At 47.5% G+C, this 18,350-nt stretch overlaps 2 protein-coding genes across 4 annotated transcripts in view; both read right to left on the reverse strand.

Moving 5' to 3' along the window:
• LOC123744859 (protein FAM43A) overlaps positions 1-18,350 on the reverse strand; it is a 168,342-nt gene that overhangs the window by 124,452 nt on the left and 25,540 nt on the right. Inside the window, exon 2 of one of the 3 annotated variants that reach the window (XM_045725047.2) lies at positions 18,173-18,239. The exons of the other annotated variants lie outside the window; for them this stretch is intronic. The gene's annotated coding sequence lies outside the window, so the exon portion shown is untranslated. The remainder of the gene's footprint in view (positions 1-18,172; positions 18,240-18,350) is intronic. 3 annotated transcript variants of the gene reach the window in all.
• On the reverse strand, positions 173-16,818 carry LOC138356014 (collagen alpha-1(IV) chain-like). Its single transcript, XM_069311564.1, has 5 exons — positions 16,762-16,818; positions 14,983-15,063; positions 13,206-13,767; positions 12,936-13,124; positions 173-378 (listed from the first exon to the last, which is right to left on the reverse strand). Exons 1-5 carry the CDS (start codon positions 16,816-16,818, stop codon positions 173-175), a joined length of 1,095 nt encoding a protein of 364 aa, XP_069167665.1.

Consider the following 18,350-nt stretch of genomic DNA (forward strand, 5'->3'; position numbering starts at 1 on the left):
GGGGTGTGGCAGCGTTGAAGTCTCCAGGCCAGCACCGGGGCCGCACGAGGAAGTCAGTGCTCCACACCGCATCGTTTGCTCTCACTCGCGTCTCTCAAACTATCGTTCGCCACCTGCTGCAACTCTCGCGGCCGCGAGCCACCTCCTCCCTCCTCCCTCACCTTAAACTCCATCATTTCAAGCACTCGATCCGCGTGTTGGAGGACGGGTGATGAAAGGCGCCTCCACCGCAAGAAATAACACCGCTGAAGAATGGTAATGTGACATTCCTAGAGTCGTCGGCGGGGCGGCGCTGTTGGCAAACGTCCACGAGGCGGGCAAGTTGACTCCCGCTGCTCTTGACAGCCTGCTCCATGAACCTATATTTGCCAAGCTCTCCTGCGCCACACGGGTAAAAACATTAAGGATACGAGACACAAATGTTATGAGCGGTGTCGAAGGCGTCACGAGTGTCACGATGTAAACACAGCACCCATGTTTAGCAGCGGAGGAAGAGGAGTCGCTGGGGGGGGGGGGAGGAAGGGAGAGCAGCGGCGGGGGATGTGGACTCAGCGGGCCTCAGGTGCAGCCAAGGTCGCGGCGGGAAGCCACTCCCGTTGGGAGAGAACTCTTCTTAAGTCATCACCTGCACCCACCGGCCCCCCTGCTCCACACTCTTATCTCCACCTCCGCCTCCGTCTGCTGCCACCCGTCCTACTGAAGCACACCAGCAGGCTGTGACAGGACGCGCGGCAACCCGCCATTACTCACCGGAATTCGTTTAACAGGATCGAACACCAGCATCCAAATCCCACTCCTACGTGATGCAGAAACGGACACACGCGTCTTTCTGCCAACACCTGGCTGACCCTCTCTGACCTTGACTTTGAAAACGCGAGCCAGATCTATATTGAGAACTTTAAATCTGTCCAGGTCATGTTTGGGAGTCGAAGAGGTGGATGGGGAGTATAGTGGAGAGTGGCGGCGGGGCCGGGGCTGGGGCAGGATGTAAACACAGGGATGCCCAAGACCGGGCGTGGGGCAGGTGTTGAGACACACGGAGACCCGCTTAAACTGCCAGTGCTGACAATGGGCGGTGAATGCTGATGAAGACTGGTCCCCCGAGCACCCGGCGACTCCTGCTTCACACACTCCGGTGCCTCCTCTTCCTCCTCGTCCGCCTTAACACTACATGGTAATTATCTCCAGACATGAATAAGCCAAGGAAAACTAGGACAAGATCAGCCTCAAACGACAGGTGGGCAGCTGACTGGCTGCTGCTGCTGCTGCTGCTGCTAGAAACTCGTCCCTCAGGAGGTGAATACCACGTTCAAATCACGTAGGTCCGGCACACAGGAGATTCTATGGTAAATAGTCATAGCTTCTGTGTAAAATATTGACTTCGTAAGGGATATATATATATATATTTTTTTAATTTTTGCCCCGAGGGGCGAGTCTATTGAGCAGAGCCACTCATCCTGTGAGTGGACACACCGCCATAGCAGCATGTACAACACTCCCCAATAGGAAGAAAACCCGCTGGGTTGTTCATCCTGTCACTTGTACCCAGACACAGCTGGGACTTGCTTAACTGTCTCAAGTGAACAGCTCCTCAAACTAGAATAACATATGTCAACCCTTAAGATCTTACGTTATCTTGCGGGAGCAAAATGTGGGAATCTTTTAAGAACAGTATCAATATTTGACAAATAGTGGGAAAGTTGCTAACCTTATATGTCAGAGTAAAAGAGAAACAAGAGGGGAAAAAAGAGAAGTGTGAAACACAAGAGGCTTGTTTGACCGTGACTGTGACGTAGGACTTGTAAGAGAGAGAGCACTACGCCTTGCCTGACGAAGCCACAGATACTCGCAAGCCAAATGTTCCATGCAGCGAGAGAGAAAAGTTGCCATGCCATTCCTGGAAAAGTTGCCATGCCATTCCTGGAAAAGTTGCCATGCCAATCCTGGAAAAATTGTCATGCCATTCCTGGAAAAGTTGCCATGCCATTCCTGGAAAAGTTGCCATGCCATTCCTGGAAAAGTTGCCATGCCATTCCTGGAAAAGTTGCCATGCCATTCCTGGAAAAGTTGCCATGCCATTCCTGGAAAAGTTGCCATGCCATTCCTGGAAAAGTTGCCATGCCATTCCTGGAAAAGTTGCCATGCCATTCCTGGAAAAGTTGCCATGCCATTCCTGGAAAAGTTGCCATGCCATTCCTGGAAAAGTTGCCATGCCATTCCTGGAAAAGTTGCCATGCCATTCCTGGAAAAGTTGCCATGCCATTCCTGGAAAAGTTATCATGCCATTCCTGGAAATGTTTGCCTCACCACTCATTACGTCTTGGCCACGATAGCCCCACTGCATTCCAGGGAACCAATAACCTGAAGCCCTAACCTGAAGCCTCGAACCTCGACCCGACTCTCCATTTAAAACCTGTGACCTGAAGCAGCGACACGAACCAGTGACCTGAGGGAGGTGAGGACCTGAAGCAGCGACACGAACCAGTGACCTGAGGGAGGTGAGGACCTGAAGCAGCGACACGAACCAGTGACCTGAGGGAGGTGAGGTCCTGAAGCAGCGACACGAACCAGTGACCTGAGGGAGGTGAGGTCCTGAAGCAGCGACACGAACCAGTGACCTGAGGGAGGTGAGGACCTGAAGCAGCGACACGAACCAGTGACCTGAGGGAGGTGAGGACCTGAAGCAGCGACACGAACCAGTGACCTGAGGGAGGTGAGGACCTGAAGCAGCGACACGAACCAGTGACCTGAGGGAGGTGAGGACCTGAAGCAGCGACACGAACCAGTGACCTGAGGGAGGTGAGGACCTGAAGCAGCGACACGAACCAGTGACCTGAGGGAGGTGAGGACCTGAAGCAGCGACACGAACCAGTGACCTGAGGGAGGTGAGGTCCTGAAGCAGCGACACGAACCAGTGACCTGAGGGAGGTGAGGACCTGAAGCAGCGACACGAACCAGTGACCTGAGGGAGGTGAGGTCCTGAAGCAGCGACACGAACCAGTGACCTGAGGGAGGTGAGGTCCTGAAGCAGCGACACGAACCAGTGACCTGAGGGAGGTGAGGTCCTGAAGCAGCGACACGAACCAGTGACCTGAGGGAGGTGAGGTCCTGAAGCAGCGACACGAACCAGTGACCTGAGGGAGGTGAGGTCCTGAAGCAGCGACACGAACCAGTGACCTGAGGGAGGTGAGGTCCTGAAGCAGCGACACGAACCAGTGACCTGAGGGAGGTGAGGTCCTGAAGCAGCGACACGAACCAGTGACCTGAGGGAGGTGAGGTCCTGAAGCAGCGACACGAACCAGTGACCTGAGGGAGGTGAGGTCCTGAAGCAGCGACACGAACCAGTGACCTGAGGGAGGTGAGGTCCTGAAGCAGCGACACGAACCAGTGACCTGAGGGAGGTGAGGTCCTGAAGCAGCGACACGAACCAGTGACCTGAGGGAGGTGAGGTCCTGAAGCAGCGACACGAACCAGTGACCTGAGGGAGGTGAGGTCCTGAAGCAGCGACACGAACCAGTGACCTGAGGGAGGTGAGGTCCTGAAGCAGCGACACGAACCAGTGACCTGAGGGAGGTGAGGTCCTGAAGCAGCGTCCTGGGACGGCCAGTCATGTCGTGCTGTCATCGAAGACCAGAGTTAGTGAGCAACTGGTGTACTTGAGACAAGAACCATCGACCTGGAGACAGTATAATCATGACTCGAGACACCGATCAGTGACCTGTACCAGTGACCTGAGGCCTGAGGCAGTGATCTATGACCTTAATCACGCTATTTCAGTACCTTATTTCACAACCGATTACGTAAGCCGTTGAGCGGCTATTGCCCGCAGACTATTGATCAGTATAGTAAGCAAAGAAACGTACCACCGCCGGCATGAGCTGCCTGTAGCTTCCCACACACCGCTCCTGTGCCAGGTAAGTCTACTACGGGCTCACCGTAGCCCGTGCTACTTGCCCCGCTCCTGTGCCAGGTAAGTCCACTACGGGCTCACCGTAGCCCGTGCTACTTGCTCCGCTCCTGTGCCAGGTAAGTCTACTACGGGCTCACCGTAGCCCGTACTACTTGCCCCGCTCCTGTGCCAGGTAAGTTACGGGCTCACCGTAGCCCGTACTACTTGCCCCGCTCCTGAGCCAGGTAAGTTGCGGGCTCACCGTAGCCCGTACTACTTGGAACTTGTTCTGAGTAGCTAAATCTATAACAACTGTAGCTTCCCAATTACTGTATTCACTCTGGTGCTCTGGAGGATATCCTCATAATGCATTCAAAGTTTGCCAGTGCAGGCAACCGATCATCACACACAGAGATCACACTAACGTGATGCATCAAATGAACAAATCCACAAGGGCCGTGACGAAGATTCGATTAAGGCAATGTCTGGGATGCTCCTGGACGCAGGTTCGAATCCTCGTCACGGCCCTTGTGGATTTGTTCATTTAAACTGATCACATGGCCCTGTATGCTTAAACACCCTGAAAGATGGAGGCTTCTTTCAAACTGCGTAGTTTTCTTGACACACGCTATGATACACCACACAATCGACTTAAGAATGGTCCAGGACGGACCGAAACGTCGTCGTCCCTTCACTGTCTAGTGTGTGGTCTGGTCAACATACTTCAGCCACGTTATTGTGACTCCTCGCCTGCACGCTACGATACCCCTTCATGTGGTCTGGGGCAGCTGCATAAGTGCAGATGAATCTAAGTATGTTAATAAATGGAAAAATAAAAAAAAAAACAGCGATTCGATGCTTTTCAAAGTGGCCTCGGGCCGGGCTTGGGGAGTAGAAGAACTCCAAGAACCCCATCAAGCAGGTTTCAGGCAGGTAAGGAATGACAGAACCTATTTGGCTCAGCCAGCAACTAACGACTTTTCTAAGTTACGGAGAAGCTTTCTGTTTTGATGAAGAGATGTGTCCTCGGAGATCGTGTGTACTCACCTAGTTGTGCTTGCGGGGGTTGAGCTCTGGCTCTTTGGTCCCGCCTCTCAACTGTCAATCAACAGGTGTACAGGTTCCTGAGCCTATTGGGCTCTGTCATATCTACACTTGAAACTGTGTATGGAGTCAGCCTCCACCACATCACCCCCTAATGCATTCCATTTGTCAACCACTCTGACACTAAAAAAGTTCTTTCTAATATCTCTGTGGCTCATTTGGGCACTTAGTTTCCACCTGTGTCCCCTAGTGCGTGTGCCCCTTGTGTTAAACAGCCTGTCTTTATCAACCCTGTCAATTCCCTTGAGGATCTTGAATGTGTGTGTGTTCGCAGCAGGTAACGGTAGTAAATACTGAACAGGTAACGGTAGTAAGTACTGAAACAGTTGCCATATAAACAAAGAAGTAATTTTGTTACCTTATTGGATACGATTACTGATCTTATTAATCAGGTTGGTTACGACACAGCTTTAAGACGTCGTTAATATATAAACATCTTACCTTGAGGTGCTTCACATACGCTTTATTTCAACCAATTCCCCTAAAATCATACTACATATACCAACCATGGGGTGGAATGATGGTAATTATACCAACCATGGGGTGGAATGATGGTAATTATACCAACCATGGGGTGGAATGATGGTAATTATACCAACCATGGGGTGGAATGATGGTAATTATACCAACCATGGGGTGGAATGATGGTAATTATACCAACCATGGGGTGGAATGATGGTAATTATACCAACCATGGGGTGGAATGATGGTAATTATACCAACCATGGGGTGGAATGATGGTAATTATACCAACCATGGGGTGGAATGATGGTAATTATACCAACCATGGGGTGGAATGATGGTAATTATACCAACCATGGGGTGGAATGATGGTAATTATACCAACCATGGGGTGGAATGATGGTAATTATACCAACCATGGGGTGGAATGATGGTAATTATACCAACCATGGGGTGGAATGATGGTAATTATACCAACCATGGGGTGGAATGATGGTAATTATACCAACCATGGGGTGGAATGATGGTACCTTTACCTACCAGGGGTACGCCAATAAGTGGAACAGTAAAGATAACCTTAAAGTGTCCTGGGATTAAATAAGCAAGCCTTGGTCTCATATAGCATACATTAGGCCTGATTTAGTACGTATTACACATGGTACCCAGTTGTGCCTGGGTCTCTCTCTCTCTCTCTCTCTCTCTCTCTCTCTCTCTCTCTCTCTCTCTCTCTCTCTCTCTCTCTCTCTCTCTCTCTCTCTCTCTCACTCTCACTCTCTCTCTCTCTCTCTCTCTCTCTCTCTCTCTCTCTCTCTCTCTCTCTCAGGAAATTTAACATTATGATGCAATGATAAACGTCTACAAAGTCTACGAAAAACACATCCCCGATTTCGAAGTTCACGAAAATCGCAAGAGGGGGGGGGGAGGGGGGTCACTACGGATGCAGATATTTCTTTAAAAGTGGTACCAGGCCCAACCCCGACTGGCCTCACGTACCTCTCATGCTTCAGTTTGTCAGGTTGGGCAAAGGCTACCCAAGTAAACAGACATTCTGTGTTATAGATATGAGCTATAAGTTGCGAACTTGAGCCTAGGAAAGGTTCCTAGGAAACCTAACTTGTTAAGTTCAAGTTAAGTTGTTGCCTTTTTTTTCGTGCCCTCTACATAATTACTTGTACAAAACGCGGCTGTTTTTTTTTATTATTAATTTTGTACAACCGTCAACACATTATAACGAAAACCCTCAAGTCACTTCTGCTTTCATTTTCCAATTGTGGGGACCCTTAGCCTCGGAGAAGGGAATAACAAGCATTCGGAGAAAAACTTGTCGTTTTGTGACCTCTGCCTCACACACACCTTCCCAAACATCTTTATTTCGTCGTATCAAGTCTTCGGTAACTTCTTTAGCTCCCCTCCCCCCAGTCTAAATTATCGCTCAACTCAATATTTGCGCACAAATGTTCGTTAGTTCCAGTTAGTTTCGCCGCTCCAACACACATATTTACAACCCCCTCCCTTTCCCCTGCGCTGCCCCCCCCCCCTCCTCCATAAAAGTTCATGACTTGCGTTACCATTAGCGAGGAAATGACAACGTGTTGGACGTTACTGCACGTGCAGGAATGTTGATACATAACACCTCAAATATGTGGTGTTATCTCTCCCTCTCTCTCTCTCTCTCCCGCCTTTCTCTGGCGAACGCAAACATTCACCGCAACACTAATCCGGATTTCAGGTATCGAAAAGATCACTATCTTTGAGAACTGAATTACACAACAACAACCTCGTTAGTCCAGTAAACGTGGCAAACAAAACAAAATTTTCACACACACACAAAAATCCCCCAACCGGGCACACGGCAAGTGAGCCGAGATTACCCAAAATCGCATTCAATCGCAAAAATCCACCGTGAAACGCAACGCCATGCGAGGTGGCGATGCCAAACCTTTTCAACAGAACAATCGGGGGTCTGGATCAGCCTACATTGAAGATTCAATTGCTTTAGCAATGCTATTTTTTTCCGCGTTCGGTGTAAGAATGGTGGGTGTGGCTGGCCTCGGCTTGGTCAGGTGGCACACCCGGCTGGCAAGGCTCTAGTTCCTCCTCGCTGCCGTGTGTGTGTGTGTGTGTGTGTGTGTGTGTGTGTGTGTGTGTGTGTGTGTGTGTGTGTGTGTGTGTGTGTGTGTGTGTGTGTGTGTGTGTGTGTGTGTGTGTGTGTGTGTGTGTGTGTGTGTGTGCGTGTGTGTGTGTATAAATGTTGTGTTCACACAGAGCCTCGTAGGTACAGCAACACGGCAAAGCATCAGCAGTCTCGGATCAGCCATTAGGCGTTTACGTAAAGCTCTTAACACATGCGACCAGGAACTACAGTCCAACTCATTCCCCGAGCACCTCCCCTTGGCAAGTACACACCGTCTCCACACCTGTACCACACACACCTACCCCCATAACTTCCCCCCCCCCACATACATACATCACCCCCCCCCCCCCCCTACCACACAACACACAGTTCAGTAACGTTCCATCCACCTCCACACAGACAAGCTCATCCTTACAATACATCGGAAAAGCCCCATCAGGCATTAACACTGGTCTTAGATACGGCTAATAGATTTCAACCCAAGCAAATGCAAGGTTATATGTCTGGGAACCGCCCCCAGGACCAGCGGCTGCCAGGGTCAGACAGGAAAACAGGCGACATTAAGCCTGTCTCCATAGACATATTAACGTAAACACATCAGCTGCACAAGGAAAGCTGACGAGCATTCTAGTACCTTTCACGAACACAGACAAGAGGCATTCAATGTATTATAATGTACACCACCTATGTGAGACCAGTGCTACAATATGCAGCAAAAGCGTCGAGTCCCCCGCATAAAAATTTGCAAAACTAACATACAAATTATTCAGAGATGCGACACAAGACAGGTTCCAGAACTGAGAGAGTTGAAATAAAAGCAAATACTGATAACCGTATATATATCAATGCACTTGAAAAATACAGAGACGGGAAAGAAGGAACATGATCACGTCATATTAGATCCTGATGAAAATTGACAAAGTAGGCAATAATAATAAGTTTAGTTTGATAATGAACAGCAGCATAACGTCGAGAGACCATGATGAAAATAAGACTCAAATGAGCAATTAGGAAAGACCACACACTAGAAGATGAAGGGACGACGACGTTTCGGTCCGTCCTGGACCATTCTCAAGTCCATTGTGACTTGATTGTGACGGTAATTCCGGCCACGTTATTGTGGCTCCTCGTCGAGGCTAAGTTCGTAAGTTCTTAGAGCAGGTGCTCAGATCAGGAAGGTCGGAGCCTGAAAGGGCAGGTTCCAAAAGCAAACACTTAGACCCAGTACACCCACACACACACACACACACACACACACACACACACACCCACACACACACCCACACCCACCCACACCCACACCCACACACACACACACACACACACACACACATTTAAGTGGAACTAGGTGAGTCCATATGTTAAGTTTATGCTCCGTAATGCACCTTGACTTGTGAGTGTTGACCATAACACTGAGACAAGGGCGCACTTGCCAGACGAGTGTAGGGCCTGAGCCGAGGACAGGCGCCACACCCAACATTCTCAAACCCTCAACGGGTCAAAAGATCACCAACCCCATAACACACAAAAAAAAATAAACATATAATGAACAAATCCACAAGGGCCGTTATGAGGATTCGAACCTGCGTCCGAGATCATCCCAGACGCTGTCTTTATCGACTGAGGCATTTTTAACCTGCGACGCTATTGTGATTTCTGTGTGTAAACATATAATGAATTCTCAAATCTATGAACAAATCCACAAGGGCCGTGACGAGGATTCGAACCTGCGTCCGAGAGCATCCCAGACGCTGCCTTAATCGACTAAGCTACGACATGGTCAAAAGGAGTTGAAATTTGATGAAAGGAGTTCATTTGATGCATCACGCAATTGTGATTTCTGTGTGTGTCAAATCTCTTACCACCGCCCTGTCAGAGGGCGTCTGACAGCTGGGTGGACAGCGCTTCGGATTCGTAGTCCTGAGATTCCGGGTTCGATGCCCGGTGGAGGCGGAGACAAATGGCCAAAATGTTTCTTCCACACTGATGCCCCTGTTACCTAGTAGTAAATAGGTACCTGAGAGTTAGACAGCTGTTACGGGCTGCTTCATGGGGGTATGTACCAAAAAGGAGGCCCGGTCGAGGACCGGGCCGCAGGGACGCTAAGCCCCGAAATCATCTCAAGATAACCACCACAGGTTTAAACAATTCTATGATAAAGGTGTTCCTTGTAGAGCCTTAATGCATACGCACGAAACCTGAGCAAGTTGACACGAAGTGTCGACACAAGAGACCACGACCCTCCACATGACGATGAAAGAGATATATATGCACTTGAAAAGCCTGCCACCGAGACACATCACGCACCGCTACTGTGCCCGGTAAGTCCACTACGGGCTCACCATAGCCCGTGCTACTTGCCCAGCTCCTGTGCCAGGTAAGTCCACTACGGGCTCTCCATAGCCCGTGCTACTTGCCCCGCTCCTGTGCCAGGTAAGTCCACTACGGGCTCTCCATAGCCCGTGCAACTTGCCCCGCTCCTGTGCCAGGTAAGTTACGGGCTCACCATAGCCCGTGCTACTTGCCCCGCTCCTGTGCCAGGTAAGTCCACTACGGGCTCTCCATAGCCCGTGCTACTTGTCCCGCTCCTGTGCCAGGTAAGTTACGGGCTCACCATAGCCCGTGCTACTTGCCCCGCTCCTGTGCCAGGTAAGTTACGGGCTCACCATAGCCCGTGCTACTTGGAGCTTGTTCAGAGTAGCTGAATCTATAACAACAACAACACAACCTGCCACTGAGGGCCGTCATAACTGAGCCGTCACACCGGCCACGTCTGTGGTAGAAAATAATAATAATAATAATAATAATAATAATAATAATAATAATAATAAAAACAGCCTCCACCCGCACGTTTATGGCTCAAACTTTATATCATTTAATAAAAACAATAAAAAAAACACTGTCGGTATCCTTAGCAAAATCAAACATCTCAATAACGCAAATATTTAACATAGTTTCATCTAAAGCTGAAGAAAAAAAAACAATATATGTATAAATGTATTAAGAACCAAATTTTTGGTTCGTGCGTGGCATCTTAGTCCTTTTTGGAGGGGCTGTATATAATGTTCTCAAAACACTATTTACAATTACTTGATGAATAATAGAGGTTACATCCACAAATTTGATTTTCAATACATTTAAACATATATTGAATCTTTCCTTCATCTATATTCAACCACTACGGCATTGTAATAAGTTTTTTTTCCAGAATTTCATCTAAAAACTGTTTCGAATTTGAAGAACATGAGAGAGAGAGAGAGAGAGAGAGAGAGAGAGAGAGAGAGAGAGAGAGAGAGAGAGAGAGAGAGAGAGGGAGAGAGAGAGAGAGAGAGAGAGAGAGAGAGAGAGAGAGAGAGAGAGAGAGAGAGAGAGAGAGAGGAGAGAGAGAGGGAGAGAGAGAGGAGAGAGAGAGAGAGAGAGAGAGAGAGAGAGAGAGAGAGAGAGAGAGAGAGAGAGAGAGAGAGAGAGAGAGAGAGAGAGAGAGAGAGAGGGAGAGGAGAGAGAGAGAGAGAGAGAGAGAGAGAGAGAGAGAGAGAGAGAGAGAGAGAGAGAGAGAGAGAGAGAGAGAGAGAGAGAGAGAGAGAGAGAGAGAGGAGAGAGAGAGAGAGAGAGAGAGAGAGAGAGAGAGAGAGAGAGAGAGAGAGAGAGAGAGAGAGAGAGAGAGAGAGAGAGAGAGAGAGAGAGAGAGAGCCAGTGTGTGTGTGTATGAATAAATTATGTATATAAAGTTCTTCACAAACACGAAATCACAAAATATCGTGCGTGGCATCTGAAGCACCAACATTACGCATTTATATCCACATTTGTAATCCTATGTTATTTTGTATGAGACCTCTTGATGAACCAAAAGTTGGACGCAAATCCTTTACTTGACTCCAAGTGACTCTCTGACTTACAAGAACCGCTGTGCGAGCACGCACCAGCACCTCAGTGTGGGGTATGTGGAGCAGTAGAGCGGGCCTGGCTTGACGCTCCGTCATGGCGGAGCGCTCAGACCGCAGACAGCGCAAGGAAGTGGCCCAGATACAGTAACCTCCACAGTCTGTGTTAGGGGAAGGAGGTGGACGTGAGGCTCGGGAGAAGACACCATGGTGTGGGCAAGGTGTCAAGGCAGGCAGGGTTGAGGGATACTCAAGTTCCTATAGCGGGTGAAGTCACTACCAACAGCAGCGTCAGTATACACCATAGCCCACTAGGTCACCTCTCAAAGACACGTGATGAAGATTAAGCCGCCACAAAAGGTGGCACGGGCATGAGGTGGCCCGTAGGTGATAGATTCTTTGAGTGAATGTTATCTTTGGCCGTGTAACATCTTGAAGTGCCTCTGGGCCTGGAGAGCTCTCGTCTCCAACGTAAGATATTCCCTTAAAGCATACTGTTTGCGGTGTGTCAACCTGGAGACCTTCCACTGAACCAGGCTGTCAAGAGTGAGAGAACCCGTCTCTCTCTCTCTCTCTCAGCTCTACCTCAGTTGACACACAATGACTCGCCACCAGGAATTTCCCGCCAGTTCTGCTCTTGGCGGTAAATTACCTTCACGTGCAGATCCAAGTCAAATCAAATTGACTTATTTTGAGTCATTTCTGAAGACACACTTTGCTGAAATAATGCTTTCTCGAGCGCTTTTAAAAGTTTGCTATAATTTTAAAGCTGTTATCAAATTAAGTGAGGATCATGACTGTATCACAGTGCGGTAACTGTGAATGGTGGGTCAATGAATGGCGAGGGAGTAGATCAACATTACACTCCCACAATAAACAGCTGGACTTGTTTACATCAGCTGGAGTCAGCACAAGACACCTCAGTAAGGACGAGCCAAGGTCGCGCGGCCACCTTCAACGCTTCAAGGGGATCACCGCCAGGAAATTCCAATTATATATATATAATATGATGTTATATTTCTAAAATATTTGTGTATGTTCTTAGCTACTCAACCGAGACGCTGGAGGCCTCAACAACACCTTGAGTGTGAGACGTTTGTTTCCTCAACAGCCGAGAGAGTAACTTGGACTCTCAACATCAACATATCAACATAAGTTGGAATCAACCCCACATGAACACTAGCCGGACTCTACCCCACACCAACATAACCTGGACTCTCACCCACACCAACATTACCTGGACTCTCACCCACACCAACATAACCTGGACTCTCACCCACACCAACATAACCTGGACTCTCACCCACACCAACATAACCTGGACTCTACCCCACACCAACATAACCTGGACTCTCACCCACATCAACATAACCTGGACTCTCACCCACACCAACATAACCTGGACTCTCACCCACATCAACATAACCTGGACTCTACCCCGCACCAACATAACCTGCACTCTCACCCACATCAACATAACCTGGACTCTCACCCACATCAACATAACCTGGACTCTCACCCACACCAACATAACCTGGACTCTCACCCACATCAACATAACCTGGACTCTCACCCACACCAACATAACCTGGACTCTCACCCACACCAACATAACCTGGACTCTCACCCACATCAACATAACCTGGACTCTCACCTACATCAACATAACCTGGACTCTCACCCACATCAACATAACCTGGACTCTACCCCACATCAACATAACCTGGACTCTCACCCACATCAACATAACCTGGACTCTCACCCACATCAACATAACCTGGACTCTCACCCACACCAACATAACCTGGACTCTCACCCACATCAACATAACCTGGACTCTCACCCACACCAACATAACCTGGACTCTCACCCACACCAACATAACCTGGACTCTCACCCACACCAACATAACCTGGACTCTCACCCACATCAACATAACCTGGACTCTCACCCACATCAACATAACCTGGACTCTCACCCACACCAACATAACCTGGACTCTCACCCACACCAACATAACCTGGACTCTCACCCACATCAACATAACCTGGACTCTCACCCACATCAACATAACCTGGACTCTCACCCACACCAACATAACCTGGACTCTCACCCACACCAACATAACCTGGACTCTCACCCACATCAACATAACCTGGACTCTCACCCACATCAACATAACCTGGACTCTCACCCACACCAACATAACCTGGACTCTCACCCACATCAACATAACCTGGACTCTCACCCACACCAACATAACCTGGACTCTCACCCACCTCAACATAACCTGGACTCTACCCCACATCCGAAATGCTCAAAAGAGGTGCATTTGCACCTGGACGTGCCTTGAGCCCACCAACACATCGCAGATAGAAAGTAGCCATTCAGTAGCCAGTAGCCATTCAGTAGCCAGTAGCCATTCAGTAGCCAGTAGCCATTCAGTAGCCAGTAGCCATTCAATAGCCAGTAGCCATTCAATAGCCAGTAGCCATTCAGTAGCCAGTAGCCATTCAATAGCCAGTAGCCATTCAGTAGCCAGTAGCCATTCAATAGCCATTCCGAACATTCTGGCGTTTCAACAACTGATTTATGTTGGCCTTCTCATGGTTCGGGTTGGCATCCCCGAGGGCGTGGCACCGAGGCATCACCCGCTACACCTCATACAATTCACATCTGGCTCCGCAGCGTAAGAGAGAAAAAAATGGGTGAAATATTTGACCTTTGTGAGTGAGTAAGACAAGGGCGCCAGCGAGGGTGGAGGGCTCCGCCTCACAGTATGGCGGGGGAGGATGGTGGGGGGGTGTTCCTAGCCGGCCCCACTAACACATAAGACAATAGGTCTAAACTGTAGGCTGAAGCACATATATATCATGATTGTAACCATGATATATATATGTACTTCAGCCTACAGTTTAGACCTATTGTCTTATGTATGACCCTCTATCCTGCGTGACAGCGAATACCAGCATTATCCTCACTTTAATAAGACTAACAAAATCCTCAGATTAGGCAAAATTGGAATTAATTTTGTCAATAAAGATGTTAATAATAACAAAGCAAGTTTTAGGAATAGTCTAAGCCACCGAGGACACCTCTGTGAGGCTAGGAGCAGGCGGCAGACTGGGAAAGTAATGGGATTTTGCAACTTATAAAAGACGATGCACGACGAATTTTGCTTACCGGGTAATCTAAGAGCAGTTAATTGGTGTATGTTAGCTTTTCCAGAGCTCTACTGGGGGTGAAGAGTGTGAAGACCCACCCCCAACACCCCCTCCCCCATCACAGACCCACCCCGAAGACACCTCCTCATCACAGACCCACCCCGAAGACACCTCCTAATCACAGACCCACCCCGAGGACACCTCCTAATCACAGACCCACCCCGAAGACACCTCCTCATCACAGACCCACCCCGAGGACACCTGCTCATCACAGACCCACCCCGAAGACACCTCCTAATCACAGACCCTCCCCAACACCTCCCCCGTCATTTCCTGGTGGTAACTTACACTGGCAGTAGCCCAAGACACTCGCCAGGTGAACTTGCACAGGTAAAGGTCAAGCTCAGGGTTATCCCACACACAAACATCCTAACAAAAAACGGCATTTAAAGTCTATATCACACTTTACGTGTTTTAAAACTATCACATTTCTAGCGTAAGCAACATGACCACTTGCTGATAATAAATGTGTCCGTTTCTGTGTTTTGTCTACAGTTTAGAAATATAAGCGAACATATTTTAAAATGGTAGCCCTAACTATAATGCATTTACTCTAAAAATTCAACTCATATTCTAAATTTGCAACCATCCTCCTAAGATGATAGTACTGTACAGCAACTACTTGATCAAACGTATCAATATGTTGTCTTAAGACTGCCAAAAGTTAAGATTTATACTATTGATTTTACAGCCTGAGAAAAATGCTAAAAGGAAACTTAAGATGATGATTGATTGATGAAGATTAAGCCACCCAAAAGGTGGCACGGGCATGAATAGTCCGTAAATAAAAACTTAAGCATTCCTAAGCCTAGTATAGCTCTCATATATATATATATATATATATATATATATATATATATATATATATATATATATATATATATATATATATATATATATATATATATTATATATATATATTATATATATATTATATATATATAAATATATATATACTATATTAGGCCTAGGATTACTTAAACATGCTAGGTTACGTTATGTCACGTTCCTTAGTTATATTTCCGAATTTCTAGAATGTCATTTGGGCTAATTTGGGCAGTCCCCGTGGCGCAGTGGTAAAACACTCACCCGGCGCTTCGCAAGAGTTTTGGCCTGGGTTCGTATCCTGGCTGGGGAGGATTGACAGGGCGTCAGTCCTTAACTGTAGCCTCTGTTCACCCAGCAGTGAATGGGTACCTGGTTGTAAAACGATTTGGCGGGTCGTATTCCAGGGAAAAATTAGGATTAAGGGACCTGCCTGAAACGCTACGCTTGCTGGTGGCTTTACGAGAATATAAGAACTCTTGTATATATAAATAAAAAATAAAGAAAATCAGTAATATAAAAGGTGAACACTTGGGGGTCCAAGAGTACATAGTGGTAAGCTTAAGCAAATAGTTGTTATAAGTACTATGAATTAAGGAGGGTGGGTTCCCGCCAAACACACACCGAAACTACGACGTTGGTACAACGTTCGAACAAGTTTTAACACCTCCTAACCAGTTATAACAACCAGTATAGCAAGTTGTAACAACGTTCTAATACGTCATAAACACGTTAAGCCAAGATGTAATAACTTTATTACAAGTTGTAAAAAGCGGAAAATAGTGACAGTTTCGGTTTGTGTTTCCAGGGTTGGGCGTTGTGGTACCCTAACTGGTTGTAACTCCGAGTGTAACTCTGAGTACACCCGAGTGCTCTGAATGCATCCGAGTGCTCCCAGACTAACTCCGAGAGAGCGCTCAGAGTGTAACTCCGAGAGCAAGGCAAGATAGCCACCCACAGTATCGGCTCCTTCTATTTTCTGACCAATTCCTACTCTAATTTTGCCGTTATCGGGTGAGCTTTTGCTATCACTCATATGACGGCTGTTTTAAGTACGAGGAGGAAGGCGGATAATGGCTTATCTTCTCTGAGGGTGGGGTTCCTTAATTGGCTTAATTACCGAGGTTGCTAACGAGTTGACCCTTCTGCATGCACTTCCAAACAACGAGAGACTGGTGCCATGCTTGGATGAGTCCTGGAGCATCACTGACTCGTATCAAGAGCTTTAGTGAATATACTTACCGCTTGAGCAGGCGGGGAGCAGCGTCGGGGATTGTAAACCAATATTGTAACACACATGTTGCCTATATTGATTGAATAATAGTTTTTTTATGATGAAATGAATTTATGTATTGCCTCTTAACTTCTGGTGTGAGCTGCAAGGCGGGATTCAGTGTCCAGAAACTCAACACACACACACACACACACACACACACACACACACACACACACACACACACACACACACAAACCGATGCTCGAAAGGCGGGATCCAAGAGTCAATGCTCGATCCTGCAGACACAACTAGGTGAGTACAACTAGGTGAGTACACACACACACACACACACACACACACACACACACACACACACACACACACACACACACACACACACACACACACACACACACAAGGTCCTGTTGAGTGACGGTTGAGAGGCGAGACCAAAGAGCCAGAGCTCAACACCCGCAAGCACAATTAGGTGAGTACACCCCTACCTTAAATGGAAGCGTATACATATTAACTTACACACATATCCTGGTGTAAATCACTACCCTCGCCCCCCCCCCCAAGTGCCTCATAACTCACCACACAAGCACAATATGCGACGGTCAGTGTAACCAGAATAAAATATATTCAAATAAATTCCAGCGAAAATACTAAAAAAAAAAAATAAGTTACTCATATTGTATAAACACATTCGTATCAAGATACAAATGCACACACACAGATACAATACGTACAAATATATTACCAAATCCAGAGGATTATATAGACAGAATAGGAAAATGTTTGAAGGAGAACAGGTGTTTAAGGGTGAGAGGAGGAGGGGGGGGGGAGGGGGGGTTGTGTCTCAAGAAGCTAGGAGCTGCCTAGCGGAGCTGAGTCAACCAATCGAGCCTCTTTTTTGCCTTGCAATGTTGCGATTGACTGGGCGGCGATATTTACCAGTAACCCAAGTCCGTGAGAAATGTTCTTCGGGTCAGTGTGTTGGGCTGCAAATGGCTGTACAATAGCCAGAAACAGCGTCCAATCCCGGAAGATCTAGTGAGATCTGCTCCTCGTAAGAATTATAATTAGTCAACGTGTCCAATCCCGGAAGATCTAGCGAGATCTGCTGCTCATAAAAATTATAATTAACCAACGCGAATTTACCATTACCAAGTAGCCTAATGTGAGAGGATCTGAGGGTGAGGCTTTCTAAATAATTCTGTTTTAACGAATTATTTGAATCATCTAGAGAGGACCTTTATTGCTGCGATCTAGAGCCATTACTAACACGTGACAAATATAGGCTGCTGGGAGATGTGCTGACACGCTAAACTGTTGTTATGATTGATTGATAAAGATTAAGCCACCCAAGAGGTGGCACGGGCATGAATAGCCCGTAATAAACTGTTGTGATCTGCCTGGAGTAGCAGCAGCACGTACCTCTTGGTGGACCAGTGGAACGCGGCCTGCTAAGACAAAACCTTGTTCTGATTGGACCTCTCAGTACCTGGAAAGATGCAGAGATCTCAATAACCACACAATGCTCTGCGAAATATAAATAATAATTATAATTATTAACATAATTTGCAACAATTACAATAACATTATATATTTTTAT

The sequence above is a fragment of the Procambarus clarkii genome, chromosome 70, assembly GCF_040958095.1.
Source record: "Procambarus clarkii isolate CNS0578487 chromosome 70, FALCON_Pclarkii_2.0, whole genome shotgun sequence".
Taxonomy (NCBI): Eukaryota; Metazoa; Arthropoda; class Malacostraca; order Decapoda; family Cambaridae; genus Procambarus; species Procambarus clarkii.

Excerpts from the sequence above, each read along its gene's own strand:
- LOC138356014 (XM_069311564.1), bottom strand. The coding sequence starts at position 16,818 with ATGTGTGTTACAATATTGGTTTACAATCCCCGACGCTGCTCCCCGCCT. Across the intron at positions 15,064-16,761 it reads GCTCCCCGCCTGCTCAAGCG|GATGTTTGTGTGTGGGATAA; the intron begins GTAAGTATATTC and ends GTTTTTTGTTAG. Across the intron at positions 13,125-13,205 it reads TCCAGGTTATGTTGATGTGG|GTGAGAGTCCAGGTTATGTT; the intron begins GTGAGAGTCCAG and ends ATGTTGATGTAG.